General features: G+C 47.2%; 1 protein-coding gene across 2 annotated transcripts in view; it reads left to right on the top strand.

Annotated features, from left to right (window-relative positions):
• pdzrn3b (PDZ domain containing RING finger 3b) overlaps positions 1-26,176 on the top strand; it is a gene marked incomplete at its 5' end in the record, with an annotated part of 87,055 nt that extends 60,879 nt beyond the window's left edge. For both annotated transcript variants that reach the window (XM_079218674.1, XM_079218673.1), the window contains 7 exons: positions 18,344-18,597; positions 20,489-20,573; positions 22,414-22,512; positions 22,601-22,663; positions 22,887-22,988; positions 23,212-23,328; positions 23,819-26,176. In XM_079218674.1, the coding sequence (XP_079074800.1) occupies positions 18,344-18,597; positions 20,489-20,573; positions 22,414-22,512; positions 22,601-22,663; positions 22,887-22,988; positions 23,212-23,328; positions 23,819-25,312 (2,214 nt within the window). In that variant the 3' untranslated portion in view covers positions 25,313-26,176. The remainder of the gene's footprint in view (positions 1-18,343; positions 18,598-20,488; positions 20,574-22,413; positions 22,513-22,600; positions 22,664-22,886; positions 22,989-23,211; positions 23,329-23,818) is intronic.
• Positions 26,177-26,641: the final 465 nt, after the last annotated feature.

Raw genomic sequence — 26,641 nt, 5'->3', positions numbered from 1 at the left:
TGGGGTTTCTTGGTTAATTATGATATCCAGTGTATAGCTCATTGCATACCTTTTTTAAAAGCCTCATAATAGTTAAATAGTGTTCATTTAAAGCACAACGTTGCCAGCCATTACATTGGCGTTGGAGGCTCCCAATATTTGAATATTAAAAAGCCCAGCAATGAAAGCGTAATGGCTAAAAGCTCCTCCATCTGGCCTGTGTATTGAGGTTCATTGAGCCATATATGAAGCTAGCCATCATTCGCGATGATCCATCCATCCAGTGGAGTCTGACACATTTGAACATCTCGCTTTCAAATTACCGACGGGCTCAGCAGAAAAACAACAGGGGAGGCTGTGAACCGGCCCCCGCTGCCCATGAGGCCTCTGAGGTCACTGCCTCGGCCCGTCTAATGGGTCGCGGGGGGTCACGCAGAAAAGAGATTTACTGAGCGGTCAAGACATCCAGTTAGCATCGCGAGCAATTTCATCAAATTCTCGTGGAACGCTCAAAGACATTGTGTGTAAAAAATAACATTGCCCCCCCCCCCCATTCATCACCGCTGACTTTGTGCTGTTGAACCCGGCTATCCGTCTGGCTATTGAGACGTATGAGTGATGTCAGCCAACACGTCAGCCAGTTACCTCTCAGTGACCTCCGCTCCCACTCAGAGCTTTTCATTTGGAAGAGCACCGTAATGTAATGAGAGTGAGGCCTGAACATGGACCTTTGGCTATAACTCACTTTACGGAACCTCTAGCTCAAACAGGTTTACCCTTCTTCAACGACAGGAACGAAGCTAAATGTACCGTAACATGTAGACATTGTCGAGGGGTCTGCTTTTATTTCCATTTCTAGTTATTTCTTTGCTTTAGGGAGAACCTCAGGAGGTGATTATACGCTGCAGGTTCCTTCTGCAGCTGCCAATGGCTGTGGAAAATGTGAACACATAGCCTACCTTCATGTTCCAAGTAACTCATCTTAACCCACTGGGCTGGTCTCGGTTTCACCTGTTTCCTGTTGATGTAGCTGTCTGGATTCATAGTCTCTTCTGTTTTTCTCCTGCTTGCTGTTATTGTCATGAAGGCAGCGCTGGTTGCATTAGATGGGTAATTAGGTTGGATTGGAAAAGATTGGAATAGTTAAAAGACCCCGGCCCGGGCAGCACCCGGGTGTTCTGCACATGTGGCCTGTCTCACCCAGTGTCCCCCATGGGACTTTATTTTGGGGAAAAGAATATGTACAGTAGTCAATGGCGAGAGACTTTTTGATCGCTTTTTTTTATTATCGTTTATTTTAATGGACGACTTGCTCTATCTGCTGCACCATAGCTGTAAATGATACAGCTTTAATGCTGTAAAAAAAAAAAAAAAATCAAACACTGTCATATACTCAAACACTCTGAGTGCCTCCATGCCTTTTCAGTCCGGAGCCGTTTCTCTCCGAGCGCCCACCTCTGCTGACTATAGTGTGTGTGTGTGTGTGTGTGCGTGTGCGTGTGCGTGCCCACGCGCTTCCTCACTCTGCAACCAGTGTGGTCGGAAGCTTCTTTATTTTTTTTGCCGTTGGTGACTCTGACTGCCAACATGCCGGAGCAGCCGGGAGCGATGAAGGCTTGGGGGAATTATAGCCGGTGACAGGAACTCTGCGCGGACTCGGGAGTTGACAGAGAGGCCTGCAGGGACCCTCGCAGTAGAGTTGCGTCATCGAGCCCCGCTGTCGGCACAGCAGAGGGGATGAAATATGAACTCCTTTTAATATCCCGCCTAATAACTGTGTTGACAAGCGCCCGTGAGTTACCTTCTGCAGGAATGTCGTGGCATTTGGATGATTAGCTGTAAATAGTATTGTATTATACTTCGCCATCACAACGTTTAATTTTTTACAGCGGCAAAGGTTAGGTGGTCATTTTACTACAGGTCTCTTATAGGTGGTGGTGGGTTACAAGGGACCCGACCAAGAGAATCACTGCAAGAGCTAAGTCTGTCTGCACCAAGCCCAATTAATTTACACTTCAAGTCCTCCCGCCCGCATGCCTGCATCCACTTGGCACCAATACTTGGCTCATTTAGAAAGCCAGAAAGCTCTCCTCTATACACTCCTTCGCGAGTGATGTTTGTTTTTTATTTGAAGAAGCTGACAGAATTTTCTTGGTGGGGGGTTTAAAGTAGGGAAATATTCCTGCGAGGTGGCAGAGGGACAGAGGTCCCAGTCTGACCCGAACACATACACAAAATACTGATAATTGCTTTTGCGTCGTTGTGTTTGTGTGAACCGGCTCCTCGGTGGCCGCACTGCAACACATGCCTGAAGCTGTTTTTTTTGTTTTTTGTTTCTTCCCAAGACCCCCCAAAAAAATGAAGATGATTATTTACAGCAGAGAGGGAAATTCTTTGAATTTGACTGTCAGGCTTTGGATAATAGGAAACGGCCCCGAGGAGCTCCAAAAAGGAGTAAACAGGTTTACAGATTTACATTTTCTGTGAACCGAAATTTAAATCCTTCCAAAATATCCAGTGCCATACATTAGGATTTTAACACATCAGTCTTGTTAGCATCCCCTCGTACTTAAGTAATTACGGCGAAGTGATAGTGATGGCATTATTAGTTGTTTGAGTCTCCAATTAAACTGTTTCGGTGGTTGTCATTCCTGCTGGCTGGGCTCCGTGTTGGCACAGGATCTGGCTGGCAGTGTAAATAGGAGTACAAAGCTGACAGCTGTCTGATAAATTATGCACAGTCTAGTGTTTCAAAGGTGGATACACACACACACACACTGGCACCCACATGCATACACTGATCCTCATGCCGCTCAGGCCCCAGCGGTACAGTTGAGAGGGACTGGAGACTCATTAAAGTCCCCCACACATTTGGCTTCTGTCTCGGTTACCGCGCGTCTCTCTCCGTCTCATGTGTCCGTCTTCTTCTTCTTGTTCACACCTTCTTTTAACATCCCGTGTGTTCGCTCTCGCTGCCTCTTGACGCTCCTGTTCACTCATCCAGTACCTCCATTAACACGGCGGCATTATATATATATATATATATATATATATATATATATATATATATATATATATATATATATATATATATATATATATATATATATATATATATGTGGCTGAAATCGACTCAGTGGAGGTCTTCTAATCCCGGTCTCCAGATAAAAGTCATACTCCAGACAGAAGCCGTCTTATTTAGTAGTTCAGTGTAATGTCCTTTTTGTGTTCTGCTCTCAAGCTAACTTTTCTTGGTTCCACTCTCTAATAAGGCAGACACATTATCCAGTGAACCTCGTAAAGGTTCCACAAGTTGTAACTGATAGCTTTATTAAAGTTTGATGGATAATTATGTTCTTATAGGTTCACTATAAACATTATTGATAACTTTTGGTTTGCCAATGTCGACTGGCGTTATCCTACTCCAGCATGACACCCGATCTTGCTTTCGAGTCTTATGAAATACTTAATTAAAGGGGAATTCTTGGGGTTTAGCTTTGAACTTCTATAAAGTTCAGGAACTTGCGAAAGACGGATTAAAAAATGGACGGTTAAAATTCAAAGCAGGAGTCGAGATAGTTTTACTTATCATCGCTTGTGTGAAACATGATGGATCCCACGTTCTCCATAATACCACGAGCTACTTGTCAGGGCGTGAAGAATGCCGACGTCTTTTTAAATTCACAATCTAACGCAGAAGACATTAAACAGCTGTTTTAACTAGTTGAACACTGTTGATGATGGGTAAACCAATGGTGGTGTGGCCCTTTCTAATCACGGGGGCCCCACCAATGTACGTGTGGCCACATTTAAGTCAAATGTATACTTTGTCCACGTTTGCATCGGCCCCAGGAACAACACTTTAACCACATGAGAGACGAGCGGTGGCTACGTTGCATTTCACATTATTTTTCTGATCAACAGCGGGCGACGGTGAGCAGGGAGCGAGGCCGCTGACAAGTGCTAATAATGGTGTTTCCAAGGCGAAGAAAAAAAAACGTCTTGGCTTTGCATAATAATTTATTTAAAAAAAAAAGGAAATATATTTAACACCTTTTGTTGGAGCTCAAGGATACACATAATGCGTTTTGGTGAGTGGCACTTAATGTAAACAGGAAAGTTGTCTGTAACTCGTAAAGCCTTTATAAAAAAAGGAACTTACTAGAAAGTGGTACACTTGGCTTTAAGTGGCGTCCCACTTGAGACAAGTCTGTCCCTCCAGTCATGTAGGAAAAAGGAAAATGTAAGCATCTGCCTGTTTGTGTTACTCAGCACTTGTGGTTTCACCCCACACAAAAAAAAGGAACAGTTGACAGCGGAAAGTCAGGATTTCTTTTTCTTTCTTCTGACCTTAAGTAGTATGACGTGGAAAGGCGTTGATCCAGCCTCCGCTGATGCACAAAGCAATGACTCTCTATATACAACTGTCGAGCCACACTCAGGCATTCCCTTCATGGATTCACAATATGTGGCCCATTTAGTTTTCCCCCCGTCACTCTGTCGGTCCTCGTCCTCCCTCCTTCCTCCCCTCATCCTGCCGTCTGGACCGCGCATTAGAGTCGTGCAAGACGCCTGGACATCATGCTCTTTCCTTGTGTTATCACAATCAGCCATCGGTGTCCTGTTTCTTCACATGTTGCCACGTTGTCACCTTCTGCAGACTTTTGGCTCCACACCCTGTTAAATCCACCTTTTTAAAAAAAGAAAAAAAACATTATGATAATTATTTCTCCGTTTGTATCACCAAGATCTCGCTTCCCACGATGTAGAGATACGTGGATTGCCATTTTTGCCCGGACGGCAGGGTGAAACGTTGAGGTCGGATTACGTTAATTTCAGTGGACTAAAGACGTTGAGGGTCATGGATATGCAATTACTCCTCAGTCACACACTGTAAAACTTTAAAAGGTTTTCAGAAAAGGTATAGAGTTCACCATTTTGGGAAATGCGCTTTATCACCATTTTTGCCCAGAGTTGTGCGTTTAACTTTTTATTTAGTTTTTTTTAAAGTGGTCTGTGTGGAAAAGTTGAAACAGTTGGGAAAATCCAACTGTTTCACCGATTGGCGATCCAGAACTGTACGACCCATCCACAAGGGAACAAGAGACGGCCATTGCTCTGCTGCTGCTTGACGTTATAACCCTAGTAGATCAGTTGGACGGCCCTCGGGATACGCGCAGGACACACAGGCAGACAGACAGTGATTCACTGGCTTTGTGGTGAGATGTGAGGTGTTAAAGAGTTCTGAACCACACAGCCGCAGCCGACGCCACCTGATCCCACCGTGGCGCTCGAGTTAAAGCCATGACTCCTAAACTGGGCCCAGCGGGACGCCGAAACAACACCAGGCCTTCTCTATGAATATCAATGATCCAGCCAAGCATAGATCAAATGCACAGGATACAAGCCCCACATTGCTAATTGGTCGGGTATGTGGTGACCTTTTACCCTCCTGTCTCTATTAAAAAAGAAAAAAAATGTTGATGTTTATTATAACAAACCGCATGACATTATTATCGTTTGGTCTCGCTCCCGCTGAGACGGGAACCTCTGACACGGTGTCACCGTCTGGACCAGTAATAAATGAAAGCTGAAGTGTGCGTGTTTCCCCTCCGCTGAGCCCACAGATCAAACCCCGGGGACGGAGGAGAACGGTTCCGTCACCAGCCGGGGAAAGAAATGTAATCAGCACCTGCTAAATTAAATCTCTGAACACAATGGCGGTCAGTGTGCACTCGAGTCCTCAGTTGACTTCTCTGCTTTGTGTTTTACCGCAGACATTCATTAATACCCACATCTTTTTTTAAATTTGTTTCATGTCATTCTGCAACAGCTGCCGTAACCTTTTCAGAGCGGCCGTTCATATCAAAGCGCCGTCTGCATTTTTGTTTGTTTTTTTTTACTTTGTGAATGGGATAATCTCGGTGTGAGAGCAAGATTAGCCGTGGCTAAAACTCTCCACCGATCCCAGCCCCAGGCACAACTGGTGCGGCTAATGCGAGCGTAGAATGAGTTTGCCACGCTGCTGCTGGATGAGAGCGTGAGCTTCGCTCGCACCCAGACGAGTGCAGCCCGCAGTAATTATGAATGATTGTTGCGTTCACACGGATACCTTCACTGTTTGCCCCGAGGCAACTTCCTGTCACATCGTTTCTTCTGCCTGGAAGATATAATTTTAAGATCTTTCTCTTTTCTTTTTCAGTACTCTGGGTGTTCATGGTTGTGGGTAGGGGGGAAGACGGGGATTTATTTGAAGACAGCCTTTAAGTTAATAGCTGTTGGACGGAATACAAATATGGAGAAAGATGGGAAAGTGAAATCTCATTAGCCAAAATCCCGTCCAAGTATTTGTATGTAAATTAGAAACTGGGGAAGTGAATAGAAATGGTGAATTCTGAGAAAGTAAAATGCCCAAATCAAAGCCTTCCATAAACGCTGAACATACCATCACACCAGTGTACAATATGACAGCCGCTTATATTTTGCCCGGCGTCTCTGATGTGGCAGTTGAAAAGATTTACATACAATTTGCTTGACATTTGACTGGAGAGCTTCCAGCCTCACTAACAACCCAACGGTCTTGGAGACGCAGGAAGTGCTGATAGATAGGGATCAGTGGACACATCTGGCAGGAGGAAATCACCAGCAGTCGACGGTTCCTCCCACATGACCATCCCCCCCTCCGGCCATGAGATCTGTCCTGCATGAATCCTAACCCTAACCCGCCAAGACGTTCCTGGAGATTTTAGTCCCGGGACTAGTTTTTAAGGAACTAAAAGGTTCCCTTCGCTCACTGCATGTCCATACAGCGTCCTTCAGAGCTAGGTAAAAATTGCTCTCCCCTTGTCCTAAAATGGCCCTAAATCTGGTTGGTTTTATGAATGAAGCGCTACACGAGTTGAAGCAGCGCTGCTGTTTGTTTGACCAACTTCAAAACCAACCAACCAAAAGTTCTTTCAGGAAGTGCCACCCCCTGAACAGTCTTTTTTTTTGGAAGGGGGGGGGAATGTCCCAGGGATTTGATTTTGACCCGGGTCCCTGCGGTGGAAAATTCTTTTAAAAGGTTTTCCAGTCTTTGGGGGAAAGTTCCTGCAGTCCAGAATGGGACTGTTAACGCTGTATCACATCTTCTGCCCGTAGAACAGTAAAGTTTTCCATCTCTGACCCTCACAAAACCGAGGCAACGGAATTCACTGCCCTGAAACTGACGTTTGTCTTTTGGTTGGCTGCGCGTCGTCCACCAGAGCAAACAGCGGGCGGATGCCAGCTCTGGCTTGTGGAGACGTACCCGCAGTCTGCACGCGGGTCTCTGCTGGTGAGGCCTTTGGCCGCCTGCGCTGGAGAGGGGCGGCATACGTAGGGAGCTGCTTTATTTGTTTCCCCTGGCTTTGGGCCTGTGTATTTGGACAGACAGGAAAGAATGCTCAGTGTCTCTCTCTCTGCTGGATTAGTACACCGGGGGTCCTCGGGCAGTGTTCCCTCTAAGCTGCGTGCGTGCGCGGCCGCGCAGGCCAGTCGAAGTGGCCGCGCAATAGATTTTTCAGACCGCACAAACGATTTTTTTAAAAATCTTTTTTGCGCCAGTTTTTCTGAGATAGGAGTGAGCATCTCCGCAATAATAAGATCTTTGATTAAATTGTTTATATAGGCTACCTTTAGGAAAAATGACACCATGTCAATTTAATAGGCCTATAATTATTGTTAAGCACTGCATTAGCATTTTTCTTTCAATGAAGTTCCACTTAAATGTTGTACCTGCTGAGAAATGACTAAACACCTTTTGATACTTTTATTTTTTTTATATATATCATTATCAGTCATAGCCAGTGAACCAGTCGTAACCTCCCCTTATTGAAGTTCAACAAAGATCCTTTAAGTTCAACTAAACTGACTGGTAAAACACCATCATTAAAATGTTCCCAAAGTCCAGCCATTATAAAGGATATTGAATAAATATCAACCTTGTATACATATTGATGCATTTGCTGTCATCTCTTTGAATCCCCTACGGCTAACGCAGGCTTGTGGTCATTTTCGGCAGGTCGCGTGGTTGCGAATTGCTCACAGTGCTGAAATGTGCGCTCAGCAAAAAAAATTTTTGCAAAAATTAGAGGGAACATTGTCCTCGGGTGCTATTTTAACCGGGGCTCGGCAAAAAGGTGCTGCAATAAGCAAAGCTTCGGACGCTTCGGAGTCACAAATATTTTGCCGCTTGATCTTCAAATCTTGGATGAACGTCTTCTTGTCTCACTTTGGATTTCAAACTAAAAGTCTAGAACCGCTGCTAATAAGGAGGACTCCGTCTCGCACGTTGTCTCGTCCACGAGTTGCCCCCGCCCACTCATGAATAATCAACGAGGGTTCACTTAATAGACATGAGGAGGAGGGGTGGGGGCGTGTGCTAGGCCGAGCTCTGGCCCGGTGAACCTCAGGCAGAGAGCTGGAGGGACGTCGGAGAGGCAGGGAGGGAGCGTGTGAGGCGAGGAAGGGTGAGGTGGGGAGTAAGAAGAGTGTGTGTGAAAGAGAAAGAGAGAGAGAGAGAGAGAGAGAGAGAGAGAGAGAGAGAGAGAGAGAGAGGAGAGAGAGAGAGAGAGAGAGAGGAGAGAGAGAGAGAGAGAGAGAGAGAGAGAGAGAGAGAGAGAGAGAGAGAGAGAGAGAGAGAAAAGCCGGGGGTGGGAAGTCAATCCCGGGTCCCTCAGAGTTGTCGTGTGTCTGCAAGCGGACGGAGGCAGTCAGTGGAGAGCGAGAAGGAGAAGAGATCAGCTTCCACTGTCTCGAGTGGCCGGAGGGAGAGCCTGGATGGTGTGATCTCCTCCACCATGGGATGCAGCCTCTGTACCCTGCAGAAGCCCGAGGAGCATTATAAACTACTCTATGAAGTCTGCCAGGTACTGTGACCCCAGCCTCTGGAGGAAGTTTTGTTTTTTAAACTCTTTGTATTATTGTACTTTTTCTTTATTTCAGTTTTCGGCAAAAGCCACAGTCAGTTTTTAGGCTATTTTGTTTTTATTTTATTGTGACTTTGTTGTGACGGGGGGAGGGGGGGTCACCGGCTAAGTGTGAGAGTGGAGTGGAGTAGAGTTGTTGCCGGCTGGGAGCTCCTGCAGCTGAGCAGCCTGAACTCTGGCCGCGGGGGTCAGCGAGAGGTGGCGCGCTGCGTTTAAAGGAGGAGGAAGAGGGGTTGGTGGGGGGGTGACGAAGAGGTGACAGCTCTCTCAATGTGTCTGCTAGTGTGTGCGCCGATTCGCTGCCCACCTCTTCATTGTGGACTGAATGCTGACTCGGAGCTTTCCGGCTTTAACCGCTGTTTGACTTTCACGCACACAAAAAAAAGAAAAGTTTATATTTAACAGCGGCGTGCTTGTGTTGCACTTTTTTCTTCTTTTTTCCGCCAAAGAAAAACGGAGCAGAGCCGTCGTTGTAGACGCAGTGTTACCACAGAGGGAGGATGTTTTCACGAGAGCGAGGGGACAGGTCTCTGAAACCTGGAAGACCTGATGAGGGCTGGGAAACAATGATTTGGTCGATTGATTAACTGACATTCATCAGAGCAAAGATGGCAAACATGGTTCTGGTTCAAGCTTCCAGTGAACTACTTGTCTTTGTTTTATATTGTTGGAAATGTAATGTCTTTGGACTGTTGGTCAGCCAATACTAACAACCTCAAGACATCATCGTGGACTTTTTCTTTGATAATATTATCGGATAAATGGACGATTTAGTTGCCCCAATCCTGAAGTGGTTTTCTTTCTGTCGATGGACTCGTGTTGAAAATGATCAAACGCTCTTTGTTTCCTTAGTTATTTTTTCCCTCGGACGTCGTTTCCATCTAAAGCCTTTCCGTCTGGATCTTCCGCACCGTCGGGTGAACTCGGCATGAACCACCTTTTCCAATTCTGCTCTTAAGAAAAGCGTTCGATTGTAGAGAAAGTCACAACGAGACTCGTGGCCGACTGAATTATTCTCCGTTCCCTCAGGTGTGGTGCCCCCAAACAAATACAAAGAACAGACCGACAGCAATGTTGCCGGCCTCTTCGTCTGAGAGTGTTTGGATTCAATTGGCCGGTCTAATGAGTGAAAACATCTGACAGCAGACTGTGTTGCACATCTTTTGAGTTTATTTTTCTTCTCCTCTTCGTTCTTTCCATCCATAATGGAGCCCGACCGAAGTGTTATCCTCCAATCACACCGAATTACATCTCCATTTGCCGCACAGGGCTGCCGGGCGGCCAGTGGCTGATTTAAATGAACGTAATGATCGAGCTCTCTGCTGCGGATCTCGCTCATTATGCTCCCTCCCGTCAAGGGGAAGATAAGAAGGGGGTGGGGGGGGGGGGGGCTGAGATTGTGTGTCTGCAAATAGTTCTGCTTTGATCAGGTCTGTTCATAACACACAACAACAAAGACTAAGAGGTGTTTGCGTGTCTCGAGGAAAGGATGTTGTGCAGTGGCATAATAAATGGATCATGGATGCCGATATTGGGGTCAGAGAGCCCCCCCCCCCCCCCCCCTCCCAAACAGACCACTAATAACGGCAAAAACATGGTTAATGGAAGAGGGCTGTCACTTCTTTTGTTCCTCCTCGGCCACAGAGTCATCCCTCCTGTCAGTTATCCGTTCCCCTCCTCCTGTCTGTCTCTCAGCGGTCTCTTCCTTTTTGTCGGCTCCGCAGGGAAAGTCGGCGTGCTGGGTCTTAACACGACAAGTCATTTGTCATGTTGCCCCCCCCCCCCCCCCCCCCCCCCTCCCCACGTGACAGCAAAGATAATGGATGATTTCTGACAGTTGCTTGGATCTGAAGCGGTTAATAATCACGATGCTGTCAGAAGAGTCGGGGAAGGAGTTAGTGACTGTTTCTTTTCATGTTTATTTTTTTCTGGTTGTTTTTGAAGGTGGCCATGTTGTGAACCCTTTTGTTTTTTGTTTTTGGGCTGCGACTGTTTTCGTCATCCATTAATCTGCGGATCGTGTTCTCGAGTTCTTGTTTAATCATTTAGTCTGTGAAATGTTTGAAAAAAAAAGAGTTTGAACAATGAGTTGATTGTCACAATACTTGGGACTTCAAGTGATGGATTAATCGACCAATCATTGTAGCGCAGCTTTTTCCGCTCAACCATTTTCCTGATGAAATCGGCCGACCGTGTGACGCCATCGTTTCCTGAGTCGTTACTAACAATAAAACTGAAAGGTTGTCCTCTTGCCAGTCAGGAGGAGAGCAGCAGCGCAGCAGAGCGTAGGCTTGATGCTGTGAGACTCACTTGAGTTTTAAAAGCAAAATCTCAATCCGTTTTGACCTTGTGAAGTCCGAGGCCGCATCCCTCACGCGTGAACTATTTCCCCTTTAACCTCGACGGTGACTGAATAACCGTAATAATGCAACTAGGAGCTTAAATAGTGGCTCCGTATGCCCAGGACTATGAGAAATAGTGAGTTTTTCCATGGGGTTTAGCCAATTACACCACAATGACCAATCTACATTACAGAGCCGACTCAACCAGTCTGACACACTGTGTGTAATCATTACGCATGTGTCCTGTTAATGATGACCGACGGGGTCATGCCAGCATGGCCGTTACGTTCTGTCTTTTTTTTTTTCTTCTTTTTTTTGGTTTTAGTTTTTCAAACTGCATTGAAGCGATTGGTCTCAGATACATGCGCGCAAGACACTTTGACAGGTGAAAAGTTCACCGTCTGCTCAGCCCAGTGCTGCGATTTCCTAGTCAGCTGCAGAAAAAAAGGCTTCTGTGTTACTTGACTTAGACTAACCCTAACTTCGATTCTGGGAGGTCTTATTTCTCCCTCCTGATAGAATGCAGGCGGATCCTCTTGTTCGGTAGTCCTGGCACGGCGCCCACACACACACACACTCACATCCCCCTTCATCTCTCTAAGGACTTAATAATCCGCCAACACTTGAAATCTTTCCAGTTCATTAAACACCTCAGCTCCGACTCCCGTGTCTGAAGCGTGGAAAAATATGCTTTTGCACGTTTTTTTTTATGAAAGTCAACAGACGGCACCTGGAGGCATTCTGATCCATCCTGGCAGGATTAGAAATGCTCGCTTGATTTTTTTATTTTTTTTACATAAAACTTTAGCAGTCTGCTTGGATAGAACGAATTAAGAGATTTGGTGTACATTATTTCCTCGAAAGGAATTGCTCCTATCAATATGCTGAGAGTCAATGGAGCCACGCTGGAGATCAAACGTTGTTCGGGTCTATTAAAGGCAGCCAACGTGGCGTTCTAGATAAGCGTCCTCCCCATTTCTTGTTATGATCATTAAAGGCCTGAGCTGCGACGGGGCTCAGCGCTCCCTTTCAAACTTGACCCCTCTGACAGCGGCGGACCCCTCGGTCCTTTCTTCAAAGCTGAAGGTAAGCGCCATGTGGAGACGTAAGCTCCGCCGCTTTTGTCAGGGACTTTCAGGCGGAGGCCTTGGAAACTCTGTTTGACAGTCCCGGGGCTCTTAATCTCTCCAGAAGCACTCTGTAATGGCTGTGGCGCCGTGCGGCGGCTCTTACGAGACCCGGAGCTTAATGAGAGCCTCAGTCGGCTACCGAGGACGCGGGTCCATGCTAAACTGATCCGGACTATTGTTTGTCTTCTGTACGTCGGTCGCTTTCTTGAGGCGTCTCCGTCTCTCGTCGTCCACTCGTCCTCTCCCCGTTCCCTGCAGAGGAACGGCATCCTCAGCCGAAAAACCGGATTGATCTGCTGCGCAATAGAAGTTTACAAATGAGCCCTCTGGAAGCGAGAGCGGCGGCCTAATTAGCTCGCTTCCTGGTTGAAGATGTCCCGCTCAGCTGGAGAAGCCGAGTTGTCACAACGCCAGATGGTCTCAGTGTGACACGTCTCGGGCCCAGACCCGACGGAGAAATTAGATGGAAATATTTGTACAAGACAACCCGCCGTCCCTTCAATCCTCTGCCCCTCCCCTTCCCTGCCCCGCTGTCAGAGACCCCGGTCATCAAAAGGAACTCGCAAAGATGTAGCTTGTCCCCGTTCGGCCTCCCCGATAATGAGGCTTGACACAGACGGCGTACGGAGACCAGCTCAGAGGGCGGCCACCGGAGCCTGAACTGTGTGTTTTTTAATAACAGCTCAGATCGTTGGCCGCCACATCTGTTAGACACTGGAGCAGGTGGCCGGCGGCCACAGGGGACCACTCGCGGGATCCCGTGTGTACTTACCAGTCAGTCCATAGCAAATGACAAAGGGGATCAAACCAAGCTTTGAGGAAACATATTGAAACGAAACAGAGATTTAGCAATGCCTGCCGCTCACAGATGTCTCTCAATATACATGTGGCGGACAACGTTATAACAAATGGCTCCAGGTCACTGTACCCAGGGGTGTCAGGTTTGACTCGAGTCCCATGTGGGTCAACTGAAGCGCTTCATCAGGACTCATTGACGAAATCAAAAGTCTGCACAACTTTAAAACCCCTGTCCCAGATGTTCCAAGGAGGTTCAAGGAGCTGTTGTTTTGCAAGAGCAGCAGATTATAACGTTATCGCATTAACACCCACCTGGTATCGGTCATTTTGTTTGATTAAGTTAAGAAAGCAAAACCTCAAGCGTAGGACTAACTTCCACACCGTGAGGCATGCGGCTTATTGATCAAACATTGGCACCAGATCAGCACTCTGTTATCGGCACCGGTACCGAAAGCCCAGGACTTGAGCAAACCGACTTGCTCTGGCATATAGAGCTCCATGTGATTCCTCACAGGCTAGTGTGTGTGTGTGTGTGTGTGTGTGTGTGTGTGTGGCTGGACAGAGAGGGGAACCCCAGGGGTAGTGCGGGGTGAGATAACGACGCTAATGAAGCAGACCGAGGGTTGGGACCTGTTTTTACTGATTTCCCCCGTGAACTCCGGCCTTCATTAACACCATACGGCGTTCCCGTGTCCGTGCTGAGGGGCAGAGAGCGAAGTCCTCTGGCGGCGCTCTCTCCTTCGGGGAGCCTTGGGATCCGACCAATGACTCAGAAGAATGTTGCATCGCTTTGTTTTTATTATGTATTTTCACTTGAGTAGTTTTCGATGAGAAGAGTTTTGTCCGCTCTCAATTCAAGGTTCACGTCATGGTGGCAGGATACTGCTGGTGTGTTTCACGAAGAAATCCCTCTTGAAATAGACAAATCATACATTTTTAGTCCAAATTTGACCAAATGGGTGGAACGGGTGAAAATGTATTTAATTTCAAGTGAAGTTTAGCAGACGGTTGTAAGCTTCAATTCGGCTTCAATGAGACGAGAGAGAGAAAGTGGGGAAGAGAGAGAGAGGGGAAGCAGTAAGCTCACTGGAAGTGATTTGGGTTCTTAATTGATCAACGGCAGATAACACAATGCCCCGTGCTTTAATGAGATTAGCAGTAAACAGTGGTGTCTCTTTCAGTCCACATTTTTGGCTGCTTGTTCCGTAATCCTCAGTAAACTCGCACACTGTGGCAAATAAAGGCCGCTGTGTTTCCAAGCCCCACGGCGCGGAGAGTGTTTCTGTCCACTCTGTTTTGTATTTAAAGAAAACATGTTGCCGATTTCAAGACACACTTGAAAGTGTGCGCACACACACACACACACACTGAGAAAATCACTGGCTGCTCCTTGAATCTTCTTTCTTTCATATGAAAATTGTTACAAGTGAAATAAAAGAGGGATTAACTGTTTTTCATTCAGAACGACCCACATTCAAACTGCCACTCAAACCCTCCCCCCCCAAGCCCCCCTTCTTCTCCCCGAAAAATAAAGCCTTCAAGTCTTCGCGCTCTCCATCACGTCAGCGCTCCTCTCCGTTTCCGAAATACAGACTTTGAAGAATCCGTCTATGAAGTGCATCCAAAAGAGAGGCTCTCGAGGCGCCGTTAAAAAAATAGAAATGCTCGGCGTACAGAGCGAAGTTCCCAGGGTTCCCCTCGGCCTCTAAAAGGTCGTCCGCTCGCCCAGCCCAGAGTTTCCTATGTGCTCACCCCAAGGACCAGAAACACTGGCTCTTTCATGACGCTCTCCTCTTCTTTACTGAAGGATCAGGCGGCCGTTAAACGACCGCAGCCAAGACGAACGTGGCGCAACCCTGACCCTTGTTTTATTATACCGGTGGTGAACCAAAAAGACATGGCATGTCAGCATGCTTGGCCCACAAGCTTTACTGCTGACCTCGTCTTCTCCTCCGAGGCCAATGAGCATTTCATCCGCCATTATTTTTGATGGTTCACAGGTTACATTGGAAAAAAAAAGAGCCCAGTTGACATTAGCACATCCGCACTATGTGGAAACTGGTCCTAGGGTGCGACATCAGAATGTACATAGGACTATTTTCCTTTCTTGTTAAAACTGGAAAGAAAAAAAGATATACAGTGTGTGTATATACTGTATAAACACACACATATTATCATACTTATAATACAAACTGACTTGGCAAATGGTAAATTCAAATACATTTTTAACTCTGATTGATTCCTGCATTTAATACTTTTTTTATATATCCGTGATTAAGGAGCTCGATTTCAATGAAACTGCCTGATTAAATAAAGAATAGGGGGGGTGGGGGGAAGCTGAGGCAGCCTCAGCCCATCTACCGTATTACAAAGACAATAATGAAAGAGACGGCGCTGGCCGCCAGGCAGATAAGCATCTTTGGCAGCAGGTTAGCAATCGCTGAACAAACACACACACACACACTCGCACACACACACACACATATTGATATTCCCACATCAGCATCTCAACCCAGCGTGATGTGCGTTCCATGGAAGATATCCCTGCTGCTCCTAATTATTCCCCAGCGGGTTGTAGACTGGCATAGATATCTCATGAAAAAACTAAATCCTATTTTTATTCTTTATTTCTTTGCTCCGAAAACAACCCAAACCAAATCCTGTGCAGGGACACGGGTCCAGCGATGTCCACTGTTGCATTCCAGGTCAGATGTGATATTTTAATGACAGCAGCCATTAAACAAAGCCACAGCTGTGTACATTCCTCACCAAACAGCGACACAGCAGACGTGTGATTTAGACCTAATCAGTATTCCTTTAAGTCGGGCCCGGCTGCCCTCTTGTCATTAAAACGGGTTTAGGGAAGACCCCCTTCTCGGAGGATGCACCGGAGTCATTCCTGCCCAGCGTTTTTCTTCTTTTTTCAGCTCGAGTGATCGGTCCTCCTAAAGGTAACTCTGACCTTCAGGTCCAGTTAGGGAGGAACTTGGGAGTCTGGTTTCTTCGGCTCATCGCCGCATCAGCTCCAAGTCCTCGCTCCTCACGAGCCCCCCCAGTGTGCCGAAAAGGGCCGCTCCGTGTCAGAGGTGAGCTCGATGAATGGAGGTCGTGCCCCCCTCCCCCCTCTTCCACAGCTGGTAGGAGACCCCCCCATCCTCCCTCTCAAACATTGAGAGCACTGAGGCAGAATACTCCGGCTCAACAAGACGAGGGGGGGCTAAAGGCTTTGTCTCCGGTTCACTGCCTCCAAGTAGCCCCCGGGATTCCTGGCAACCAGGTTTGATTGTTGGAGCCTGCATGCAGAGAGGCGGGGACACAAAGGCGCTTGTATTCCTCAGCTGATGTACAACATCGCGGCTCACTGTGGGAAACAAAGATGGCTGCGGATGTGAGGTCCCGTGTGATTTAAGGATTTATTTATTACCGATACCAGCAGCAACCGCACACAGGAATTCAGATGTCTTCTTTTATGTGCTGGTGTTACTTGTTTTGGTTGTTTTTTACGCCAAGGCCAGTTTGTCTTTCTGTTGGGGTGTTTTTGGCTATGAGGAGAGAGCGTCTTACATCTCAAGGTTGCTTTGTGTTTTTTGTTGTTTCTTTTCCGCAGGTTTTTCCTCACATTTGCATTCTGTGATATGATAACATATAATATTATTCAGAGAAAACTGTGAATAGATGAGCTATTAAGTTTTGATGTAGGAGAGGTAGAAGTTTAAGTCCGCTGAGATGATCCAATTATCCTGCAGACCCGGATTAGCATTAATCAGCTCTGGTTATTAGTGGGCACATAGCCGCCTCTGATTTCTGCATTAAGTTTCCTTCCTTTTCCTGCCTTCTTCGTCCTTCCTCCAAGCACACACACACACACACACACATACACACACGAGCCCATTGCCTGTGGTTTCTATATGTACTCTTTTATAGAAATACGTCCTCAGCTTTTACATTGTCTGGGTCAAAGGCAGGTTGTGTATATATACAAAGCATTCATTCCCTGGAGGAGATTTAATATTGCTGCCGATTTAAGCGCAGCGCCACAGTTAAGTCTGCAAAGTGTGCCGCGAATGCGAATGAGACGCTCGTGGCCGGAAGGCAGACGAGCCAACCGGGCCCTCGCGTTTTATCAGAAAATTAATCCTCGAACGCGGACTCGCATGTATGTTAGATGTCGGGAGGAGTGAAAAGGAACGGCGAGGATCTATGACCTGCAACTCCAAACGGCAGAAAGTAACTCGATTCCAAAGGATGAAGGGAAATGAGATGAGCGCCCGGGCCTGAGATCCTATCGAAGCGTTCGACACGTCCCGGAATCACAAACGTCCTCACGATGGGGTGATTGACGGAGGGACGGTGGCTCTGGGTGAGCCCTGATATAATCGGAGGACCAGTGGGATGACCCGGGATGTGCGATGTGCATGCACCGGGTTAATGCTTGTTTGGGGGGTTTTGCGTCTCCCACAATCAATGCTTTGGGGAACTTACAATCTAAATTTGATCCGCGCGGTTCGGCCTGACATTTTTTGACAGATCTGTGTGAAGACTTGAGTGTCATTGGATGCGGGCGACACACTCCATTGAGAGCTCCAAAGGGTCTCAACCATACGAATTAGCCTCTCCCCTGCGACGCGACGCGGCCCTTTTTTTTTCCGCCCGAGTTAATCTCGCGGCACCCGCTCCGCTGTCGCCGACGGCAGGTCACATTTATCTCCTTCTGAAAAATTACTCGGCTAAATGAGGGCTCCTCGGCTATTGACCTTGATTAATTAAAGAGAGACTCGTCCTAATTACGGTCTTATTCGGCTCGGCCCGACTGTGACCCTGTAAAACAAGCCGAGGCAGCGATGAGTCGTGTGTGTGTGTGTGTGTGTGTGTGTGTGTGTGTGTGTGTGTGTGTGTGTGTGTGTGTGTGTGTGTGTGTGTGTGGGCGCAGTGCTTCATGCGAGGCCCTAATCGTCTCGGGTAATGATGACATCAGTGCGGAGCAATTAACATCATCTTCAGTCTCAGGGACCACGATAGCAAATGGAATCAAATCTGTCATATTGTGCGTCCGTCCTTCCTTCCATTCCTGTTTCTTCTCCGTCAAAAAAACATACAGAATCTAAACAAAAATAGCTGATTTGTCCTTTTCTTCATCTTCTTCCAGGTCAATGGCAAGGACCTCTCCAAGGCCACCCACGACCAGGCGGTGGAGGCCTTCCGCACCGCCAAGGAGCCCATCGTGGTCCAGGTCCTGCGCCGAGCCCCGCATCCCAATGGGGTCGGCGCGGCTGGTGACGCCCAGGTCTCGGACATCAGCACGCAGACCGACATCACCCTGCAGCACATCATGGCCCTGACGAAGCTCTCCCCCTCCTCACCCCCCATGACGGAGCTGGAGGAGTATCTGCTCCCAGAGGAGTAAGTGCCCACTCGGTTCACGAAGAAGTAGTTCATGCCAGAATGAGTAGGCGGCTGAGAAATTGAAGCACTAGCATATTTATTTGTTGTCTGCATAATACATACAATAATATACACATTTCTGCCCCTACATGCTGTATATGCCCACGTAGACACCCATGTACATACGCACATTAAAGTCAACCGGGTATTTCTTTTTCCCCATGGCAGAAAGGACAAAGCTCCTGCCAAAGCAGGCCCTCCTCCTGTGAAATTCAATAAAGAATTCAGAAATATTCTTTTGTCAGCTTAGAAATTCATGATTGACCTGGTTGCCAAAATGGCTCCTCAGTGGCCTGAATCTGACCCGCCCGCCTGCTGGAGCCTCCAAACCCATTGGCAATCGGTGTGAGGGTAACGGACAATATCGGTGTAGCCCTGCGTTGGTCTGAATAAAAAATATCAAGGCCAACAATCTTTTCTTTCAAGCACCGGTCATTGTTTACAGGCCAATTAACAACTTGGCAACGCAAAACTGGATTTGGCGTTGAGAGACGATGTCTACTCCCAAATTATTTGAAAGTGGCCACTTTTCACGCAGTTAGCAGTTTAGTTTTTACTAATAAAAATGTTACATCGTCGTTAAACCACATAATGGTTTAATAATGATCGGAGATTCTGTTGAGTCCAAGGCTTCTTTTGCTCTCCGTGTTGGATGCCCGTAAATGTGATTGGTCCATACGACTCGGACCACTAACGGAAATCAGAATACCAAACGCCTCCCATACTTAAATTCATAGCCTGTTGCCTACAGATTCTGCACTCATGTACAGATATCTTAGAGATCAGACCAGGATGGATGAAGTCATTAGAATTTGACCTTGAGAAGGTGCTGATGCAGAACAGTTATATCCTGCTCAACTCTTGTCCAAATGCTATGAAGCTGTTCCTCTGTTGCATCACTGTAATGTCGCAATTGTTGCAATGAAAGCCGACAGCATTGTTGCCGTAGCCCCGAGTATTATAACCCCCTTGTGCAGGCAGTCTTTCGGCGTCTCGTTTGCCATCACCTTATCGGTACCTGAAGCGATACGCTGCCACAAACTCCAACCTAATGCAGGTTGTGTGTGTGGTCCCCCAATGACATGATGCTGCCTGCTCGGTAGAATATAATATTGTTTTATATATCATCCAGGAAAAACGAATTCCTATCAACCTGAAACTGACTTTTAAAACCAGCGTTTACTTGCAGTACCGCCGTGCTAACGGAAAGATTATTAAACGGCCGTCCAGAAAGCCCACTTCGCTTGCACTTTGAAGGTACGGGAATGCTTTGGTTTCAGAAAAAGGTCAGCTCACTCTGAGACACAGGCAGACCTTTCAATTTAACAGTTAATTAAGAGAGCGACACCTTATCTTCTGCTCCAGACCACACAGCTGTGAACACCCGGGACGCGTCTGAAGTTTGAAAGGGAAATGTCCCTGTCACTTACGGGAGGTGACAGCTCCTCCGGGGCACACAGACGCATTAAAGCGATGGTTCAGTTCAGCCGTATTTGCATAGAGAGAGAGCCCCTGGAGCTCAGAGAGTTTGGCTGCATTTCAAACCCCATGGCAGCAGCAGTTGCTCTTTAATGAATGAGTGTGGTTCCTTTAATTGATTTCTGAGTCAAATTAATAACAAGGCATGTTAATTTGTGATTAGCCTCGGGGTGAAGCTTCAATAGATCTGATTCAAGAGTGATTTCTACATTGAGTTCGTCTTACTTCCTCACTCCTTCTCATTACATTGCAAATCTGGAGAAAATTGAATCCGGATTGGTAAAATGTGTTCTTCTTTTCCTTTTTTTATTTTCAAACTAGCATTTACTCTTTTCCGGTGTGTCTTACATTCCTCTTCTTCCTTTCTCAGGCATCCTCCACATGCATACTTTGACCCCAACGACTTCCTAGAGGTCATGCATCAGGACATCGAGCGCGAGGAGCTGGAATATGAGGTAAACACCGACTCCACCCCCTCCGTCTCCGCTCAGACAGCCGCGCATCATTTGCTCCATAAGCAGAGCCGAGGTCGCCGCCGTGTCTCCAGTCCAATGGCCTCGCTGGCGGCCACAAGTACTGATATATCCCAGTTATTAATGGGGCACTCTCTCTCTGTGCAGACACTGAGATGTAGGCCAGACGGGGATCGAGTTGCCGGTTTGCTCCAACAGATGCACAGCGGTGACATCATTACTTCTTAGTGACAAGGCCTAATATGTCTTCCTGGGCTGGAGGATAATTAGATGGCACAGATAATAGGTCTGCGGGAATGACTCTGATGATGCACGCTAACAACGTCTGAACGAGGCCATGATCAGGCCTCCGCTGACTCCTGACACCACCTCCCATTAAGAACCCCAGCCACCCACTGCTTGGTATTAATACTATTCACGGAGGAGCTGGGAGGCTGAGACCAGGAAGGTGACGCTCCGGGTGGCTTTAAGGCAGACTTAACACCGAGTAACCCCGGCGGCCTCTCAGACCTGGAAAAGAACAGCTGATCGATCCAGTGATGCTCCGCTTGACTCAGATCAGTTTTCATTTCGTGCTTTGTCACTTTGTGTACACCGTAAGGTTTCTAAAGCGCACAAGAATAGATGCAGAAATAGATTAGAAATAACAGGATGTCTGTACAGTGACTACCAGTAAGTTATGTAAGAGGAGGAGTTGCTCAGTGGGCATTAGCATTCTGTTTTTTTTTATATTTTAGATTGTATACATCCGGAAAGAAATATCAACAAACAGCAGCATTAATGCGTTTCATCACGGTACAGTCATACCATTGAGTTAAAAGCAAAAAATACTACATTAGTTTTGTTGTAACATTGTCCAAGACATCAACCCATATCATTCAACTAACATATAAATGAATAAATTATTGATGAATAAATATTTCAGCAATAGAGACTCCTCAGTCAATAAACACAACATTGAAAACAAAACGCACTCTCCTCTATGGGAATAATATGGTGACTATAAACTATAAACTCACTACACTGCATGAATTGATATAACTCCCAATAGGAATATTACAGTACCGTATTAAATTGACACCATAGTAGATAAAAGAAATGCCCAAAAGTACAGCGAGGTCATATAAGATTATCTGAGTGCCATAAATATACAATGGGTGGTGATAAAAGATGTTATAGAGACACTGTGGCAGGACGTCTGAGCCCACTGAAGAGCACCTGGGGGCGTTGTCAACATGGCCACCCTGAGCTGATGCTGTTCAGCACAGTTTACAGAACTTTTGAGACCCCAGAGCTTCGCCATAAAAACGAGTTCTCATTTATCTCTTGTTGGGGGGGGAAAAGCAGTAAACCTATTTCCCAGAATGTCAAACTATTCCTGTAAGATCGTCTTCAGCGTTCAGCCGAGACTCCGTTTTTTGGAGAGGGCGGGCTTAACCCTCTCGGAGTCCGCCCTCTGCCCTCGAAGAACAGCGCCGCTCGTATCTTTATCTGTATCTGTGAGATTACAGGCGCTGACAAGTGAGAAACGGCGCTCTGCCCGTCTGCGGCCCGCTGCCTCGTCTCTCATCCTGTCAGCGGGGTCCTCTCAGAACGCCAATGGCTTCCCAGCGTCCAGCTGAAAGATTCATTACAGTGATTGATGGATCACTGTTGCCCCACAAACCCATTTCGTAGTCAGTAAATTTAGTCTGTCCAGAAAAAAAAACATGAGAAAATAAACACATGTTTTCTACTCAATCTGAAAAATAATTTATAATAATTTTAAAAAGCTAATAATTTCAGATAGACTTGATATTATTTTGTCCGTGTGCCCTACCAGGAAGTGGATTTATACCGAGCCAACATCCAAGACAAGCTCGGCCTGACGATCTGTTACAGGACTGATGATGAGGACGAGGCTGGGATCTACATTAGTGAGGTATGTGGCCAACTACAGCTAGTAGATGGTGACGGCTAGGACTGTCAGCAGTTACGATGAGTAGCTATTTATTCTCTTTCCTTTTTAGATTGATCCAAACAGCATTGCCGCAAAGGACGGCAGAATTAGAGAAGGGGACAAAATCATTCAGGTAAGATCACTGAAAGTCTCAGCAGTTGTACTTGTTTCCTCAATATACAGTTGATGTATATTTCTAAGACCCCATTCCTTGGTTGTCAATTAATTACAAATATGGAAAAACAATATTTGACGTATGTTAGGTTTCTTTATGAAGTGATATCTGGAGTTAAAATGAACATACACGTAAAAAAAGACCAGGTATTTAAATGTGTTTCCCTTCTGTCCCCCAAAAGATCAATGGTATTGAGATCCAGAACCGGGAGGATGCTGTAGCGCTGCTGACCAGTGAGGGGAACCAGAACATCTCTCTGCTGGTGGCCAGACCAGAGATCCAGGTACTGAGAATGTCATCAATAAACACAGTAACAGTTAATGACAACAAGGCTATTAAATCCTCATATGGTCACTTTTGGAACAAAATATAGTTTCCCATCAAATTCCAATGCAAACAAACAACAGTAAGACTTTCAACCGCAGAGTTTCCTATTTTTTCTGTCGAGCTTCTGCTCTGGACTTGCTTCTAATGAGGCCTCTCTTCTGCCCCCAACTGCGTCTCAGCTGGACGAGGGCTGGATGGATGATGACAGGAACGACTTCCTGGATGACCTCCACATGGACATGCTGGAGCAGCAGCACCATCAGGCCATGCAGTTCACCGCCAGCATGCTGCAGCAGGTACACACACACACACACACACACACACACACACACACACACACACACACACACACACACACACACACACACACACACACACACACACACGCACACGCACGCAGCGTGTAGAGGCAAACTGGCAAATCAGTCTGCACACATATGTTCATCTATAGATTAATTTGGCCGAGCCCATCTCTGCAGAGAGGAGCAGCTGTTGTTGTCAACATTTCTTTTGGCAACACTTTTCATGGAGGGTGTAGCACGGAAAAGCACATGGTCGTTGACAAAAACTGTTTGAAGCTGAAAGATTCTCTAAGTTGGTGTCGATAAAGTAGCATTTTTATTGGCAGTAGTCAGAGTAGATCGAATTCACCTTATTATCATCCCTGACCCAAATGATATTATGCATGCTATATATGTGTGTCTTTTACACAAAATCTAATAGCGCTGATGATTTGTAACATGTAACCCTGTTTCCAAATCATTTTGTCATTGTTTTTTTTACCAGAAGAAGCACGAGGAGGACGGGGGCACCACGGACACGGCCACGCTGCTGTCCAACCACCACGAGAAGGACAGCGGCGTCGGTCGCACGGACGAGAGCACCCGGAACGACGAGAGCTCGGAGCAGGAGAACCTCGGCGACGACCAGACCACGGCCTCCAACACGCTGGGAAGCTGCCGAAAGCTCACCTACAGCCAGGACACCCTCGGCAGCGCCGACCTGCCCTTCGGCGGCGAGTCGTTCACCTCCGCGGACTACGCCGACGCCGACTTCCTGGGCATCCCCGCCGACGAGTGCGAGCGCTTCAGGGAACTCCTGGAGCTGAAGTGCCAGATGCGGAACAGCGGGGCCCAGGGTCTCTACTACCAGGGCGGCGGGGCGGGAGGTCCGGACCAAGACGGCGTGGACAAGGAGCTGGAGATGCTCAACGAGGAGCTGCGCACCATCGAGCTGGAGTGCTTGAATATCGTGCGGGCGCACAAGATGCAGCAGCTGAGGGAGCAGTGCCGCGAGTCCTGGATGCTCCACGACAGCGGCTTCCGCAACTACAACACCAGCAGCGACGCGGGCCGCCACGAGCTCTCCGACATCACGGAGCTGCCGGAGAAATCGGACAAAGACAGCTCCAGCGCGTACAACACGGGCGAGAGCTGCCGCAGCACCCCTCTCACGCTGGAGCTGTCTCCAGACAACTCGCTCCGGCGGGGAGCGGAGAATCAGGGTCCGGCCGGAGCGGCGGGCTCCAGCGGCTCTAGCGGCTCCAGCGGCTCTAACGGCAGGGTCCTCAAACCGCTCCTGTCTGCCGTCCAAGAACCCCGTGTCCCGAGCCGGAGCCGAGGCTCCACCAAGGATCCAGAGGGAGCGCCGCAGCCAGAGAGCAAGGAGCGGAAGCCACACTCGCCGTACAAGCACGCCCACATCCCCGCCCACGCCCAGCACTACCAGAGCTACATGCAGCTGATCCAGCAGAAGTCCGCCGTGGAGTACGCCCAGAGCCAGATGAGCCTGGTCAGCATGTGCCGGGACCCCGTCGGCGACCTGGAGCCCAAGATGGAGTGGAAGGTGAAGATCCGCAGCGACGGCACGCGCTACATCACCAAGCGGCCGGTGCGGGACAAGCTGCTGAGGGAGCGCGCCCTGCGCATCCACGCGGAGCGCAGCGGCATGACCACGGACGACGACGCCATCAGCGAGCTGAAGATGGGCCGCTACTGGAGCAAGGAGGAGAGGAAGCAGCACGCCGTTCGCTCCAAAGAGCAGAGGCAGCGCCGCGAGTTCATGAAGCAGAGCCGGGCCGACTGTCTGAAGGAGCAGTCGGGCCCGGAGGACAGGAAGGAGCCCAACATCATCGAACTCAGCCACAAAAAGATGAATAAAAAGAGAAATAAGAAAATATTTGACAACTGGATGACCATCCAGGAACTGCTGACCCACGGTACCAAGTCACCAGACGGCACGAGGGTTTACAACTCACTCCTGTCTGTGACCACAGTGTGAGGCCGGTTCTGAGTTCAGGTGGGCGGGCCAAGCCGGAGGAGGCCGGACTGGGGAGTAACGGACTGTACATAGGACGCTACCAGGTGGGGGTAGAGATTCCTGCCTCGTTCAATGTGGCAACATTTTGTAAATAGGAAATAAGGAGAGCCTTTCTTGGACGAACATAAAGAAGGTCTTTATAACGATGGTTGGATTTGACACGAATGGGTCACGGCTTTGAGGATGATTTTGAAAAAAAAACTTTTTTCTTGTTTTTCAAATTCTTTCAATGACATTTTCTACCTTTTTGTGCTTGCTCTTTTGAATTTTTTTTTTGGAATCAGAAACACAATATGAGACTTTTTGGATTTTTTTTTTTTTTTTGAAGGTGTGTGAAGACTGCCATACATAAACAGCCAGCATTTACACTATTTTACATTATTTTGTTCGTACTATATATCTCTTATCAGTATTTTACTGTTATGCATACTTAATGCTTTTTTTGGAAACAATGCTATTTTCCTGCAAGGTAGAACACGTACTCCTTTTCAAAAGGACTTTTGTAAATTAAAAAAAATAAAAATCTTTGTAACAAATCCACTTTTTTAGTTTAAATTTCTCTCTAATGGTGCTGATTTCCCAAAGTTAATACCGCCCACGATGTACCATCTGTTACATAATGTAGAGGACGTCATAACGTGATATCATTGTGCATGTAACCCACCTTTTAGACAAAGATGTTTCCTCGCATTGGAATTGACATGTCTGTGTTTGTTAAGGCGCACGTCGTAGTCGCTTTTGCTTTCTTAGGGTTTCATGTATTGGACGGAATAACAGCATAACAAATCCTTAGTTTAGCCTCACAATTTGATGTCTTGTAAAATGAGAGAAATAATAAATTATTGTTTTATATATGATGAGCTTTCAAATGTTGTTGGAATTTGTCGTTTGTGCGAGCTGTTGGACCGTCAGGAATGTGACCACACAAGGGAAATAAGAATATATTTCCAGTATGTAGGAATGGGTGAGGGTGGCTACAGTGGAACACAACTCGACCCAGTTTTATTGAGCTGTATTGAGTGTGCAGCGTCCAATAATCCGTCAGAGGGTGGTCCATGTGACAGAATACCCACAAGGATATCCCACGGGTTTGAGAACAAACGCTGACACGGGATTCATTTCGTTTCCAACTTTCCTTCTGGTACTTGTTCAGCATTACTGTTTAACGCTGGGTAATAAAAGCCCCCATTGCTCTCTTCTTTAGCGCATTTTTAAATAACGGATGTGCGTCCTAAACGGACTCGCACAATCCGACGCTCTGCTCGATTTACATTCGCCAACTTGTCGTAA

The sequence above is a fragment of the Taurulus bubalis genome (assembly GCF_910589615.1).
Source record: "Taurulus bubalis genome assembly, chromosome: 5".
NCBI lineage: Eukaryota > Metazoa > Chordata > Actinopteri > Perciformes > Cottidae > Taurulus > Taurulus bubalis.
This window is presented reverse-complemented; position numbering and strand designations above follow the sequence as displayed.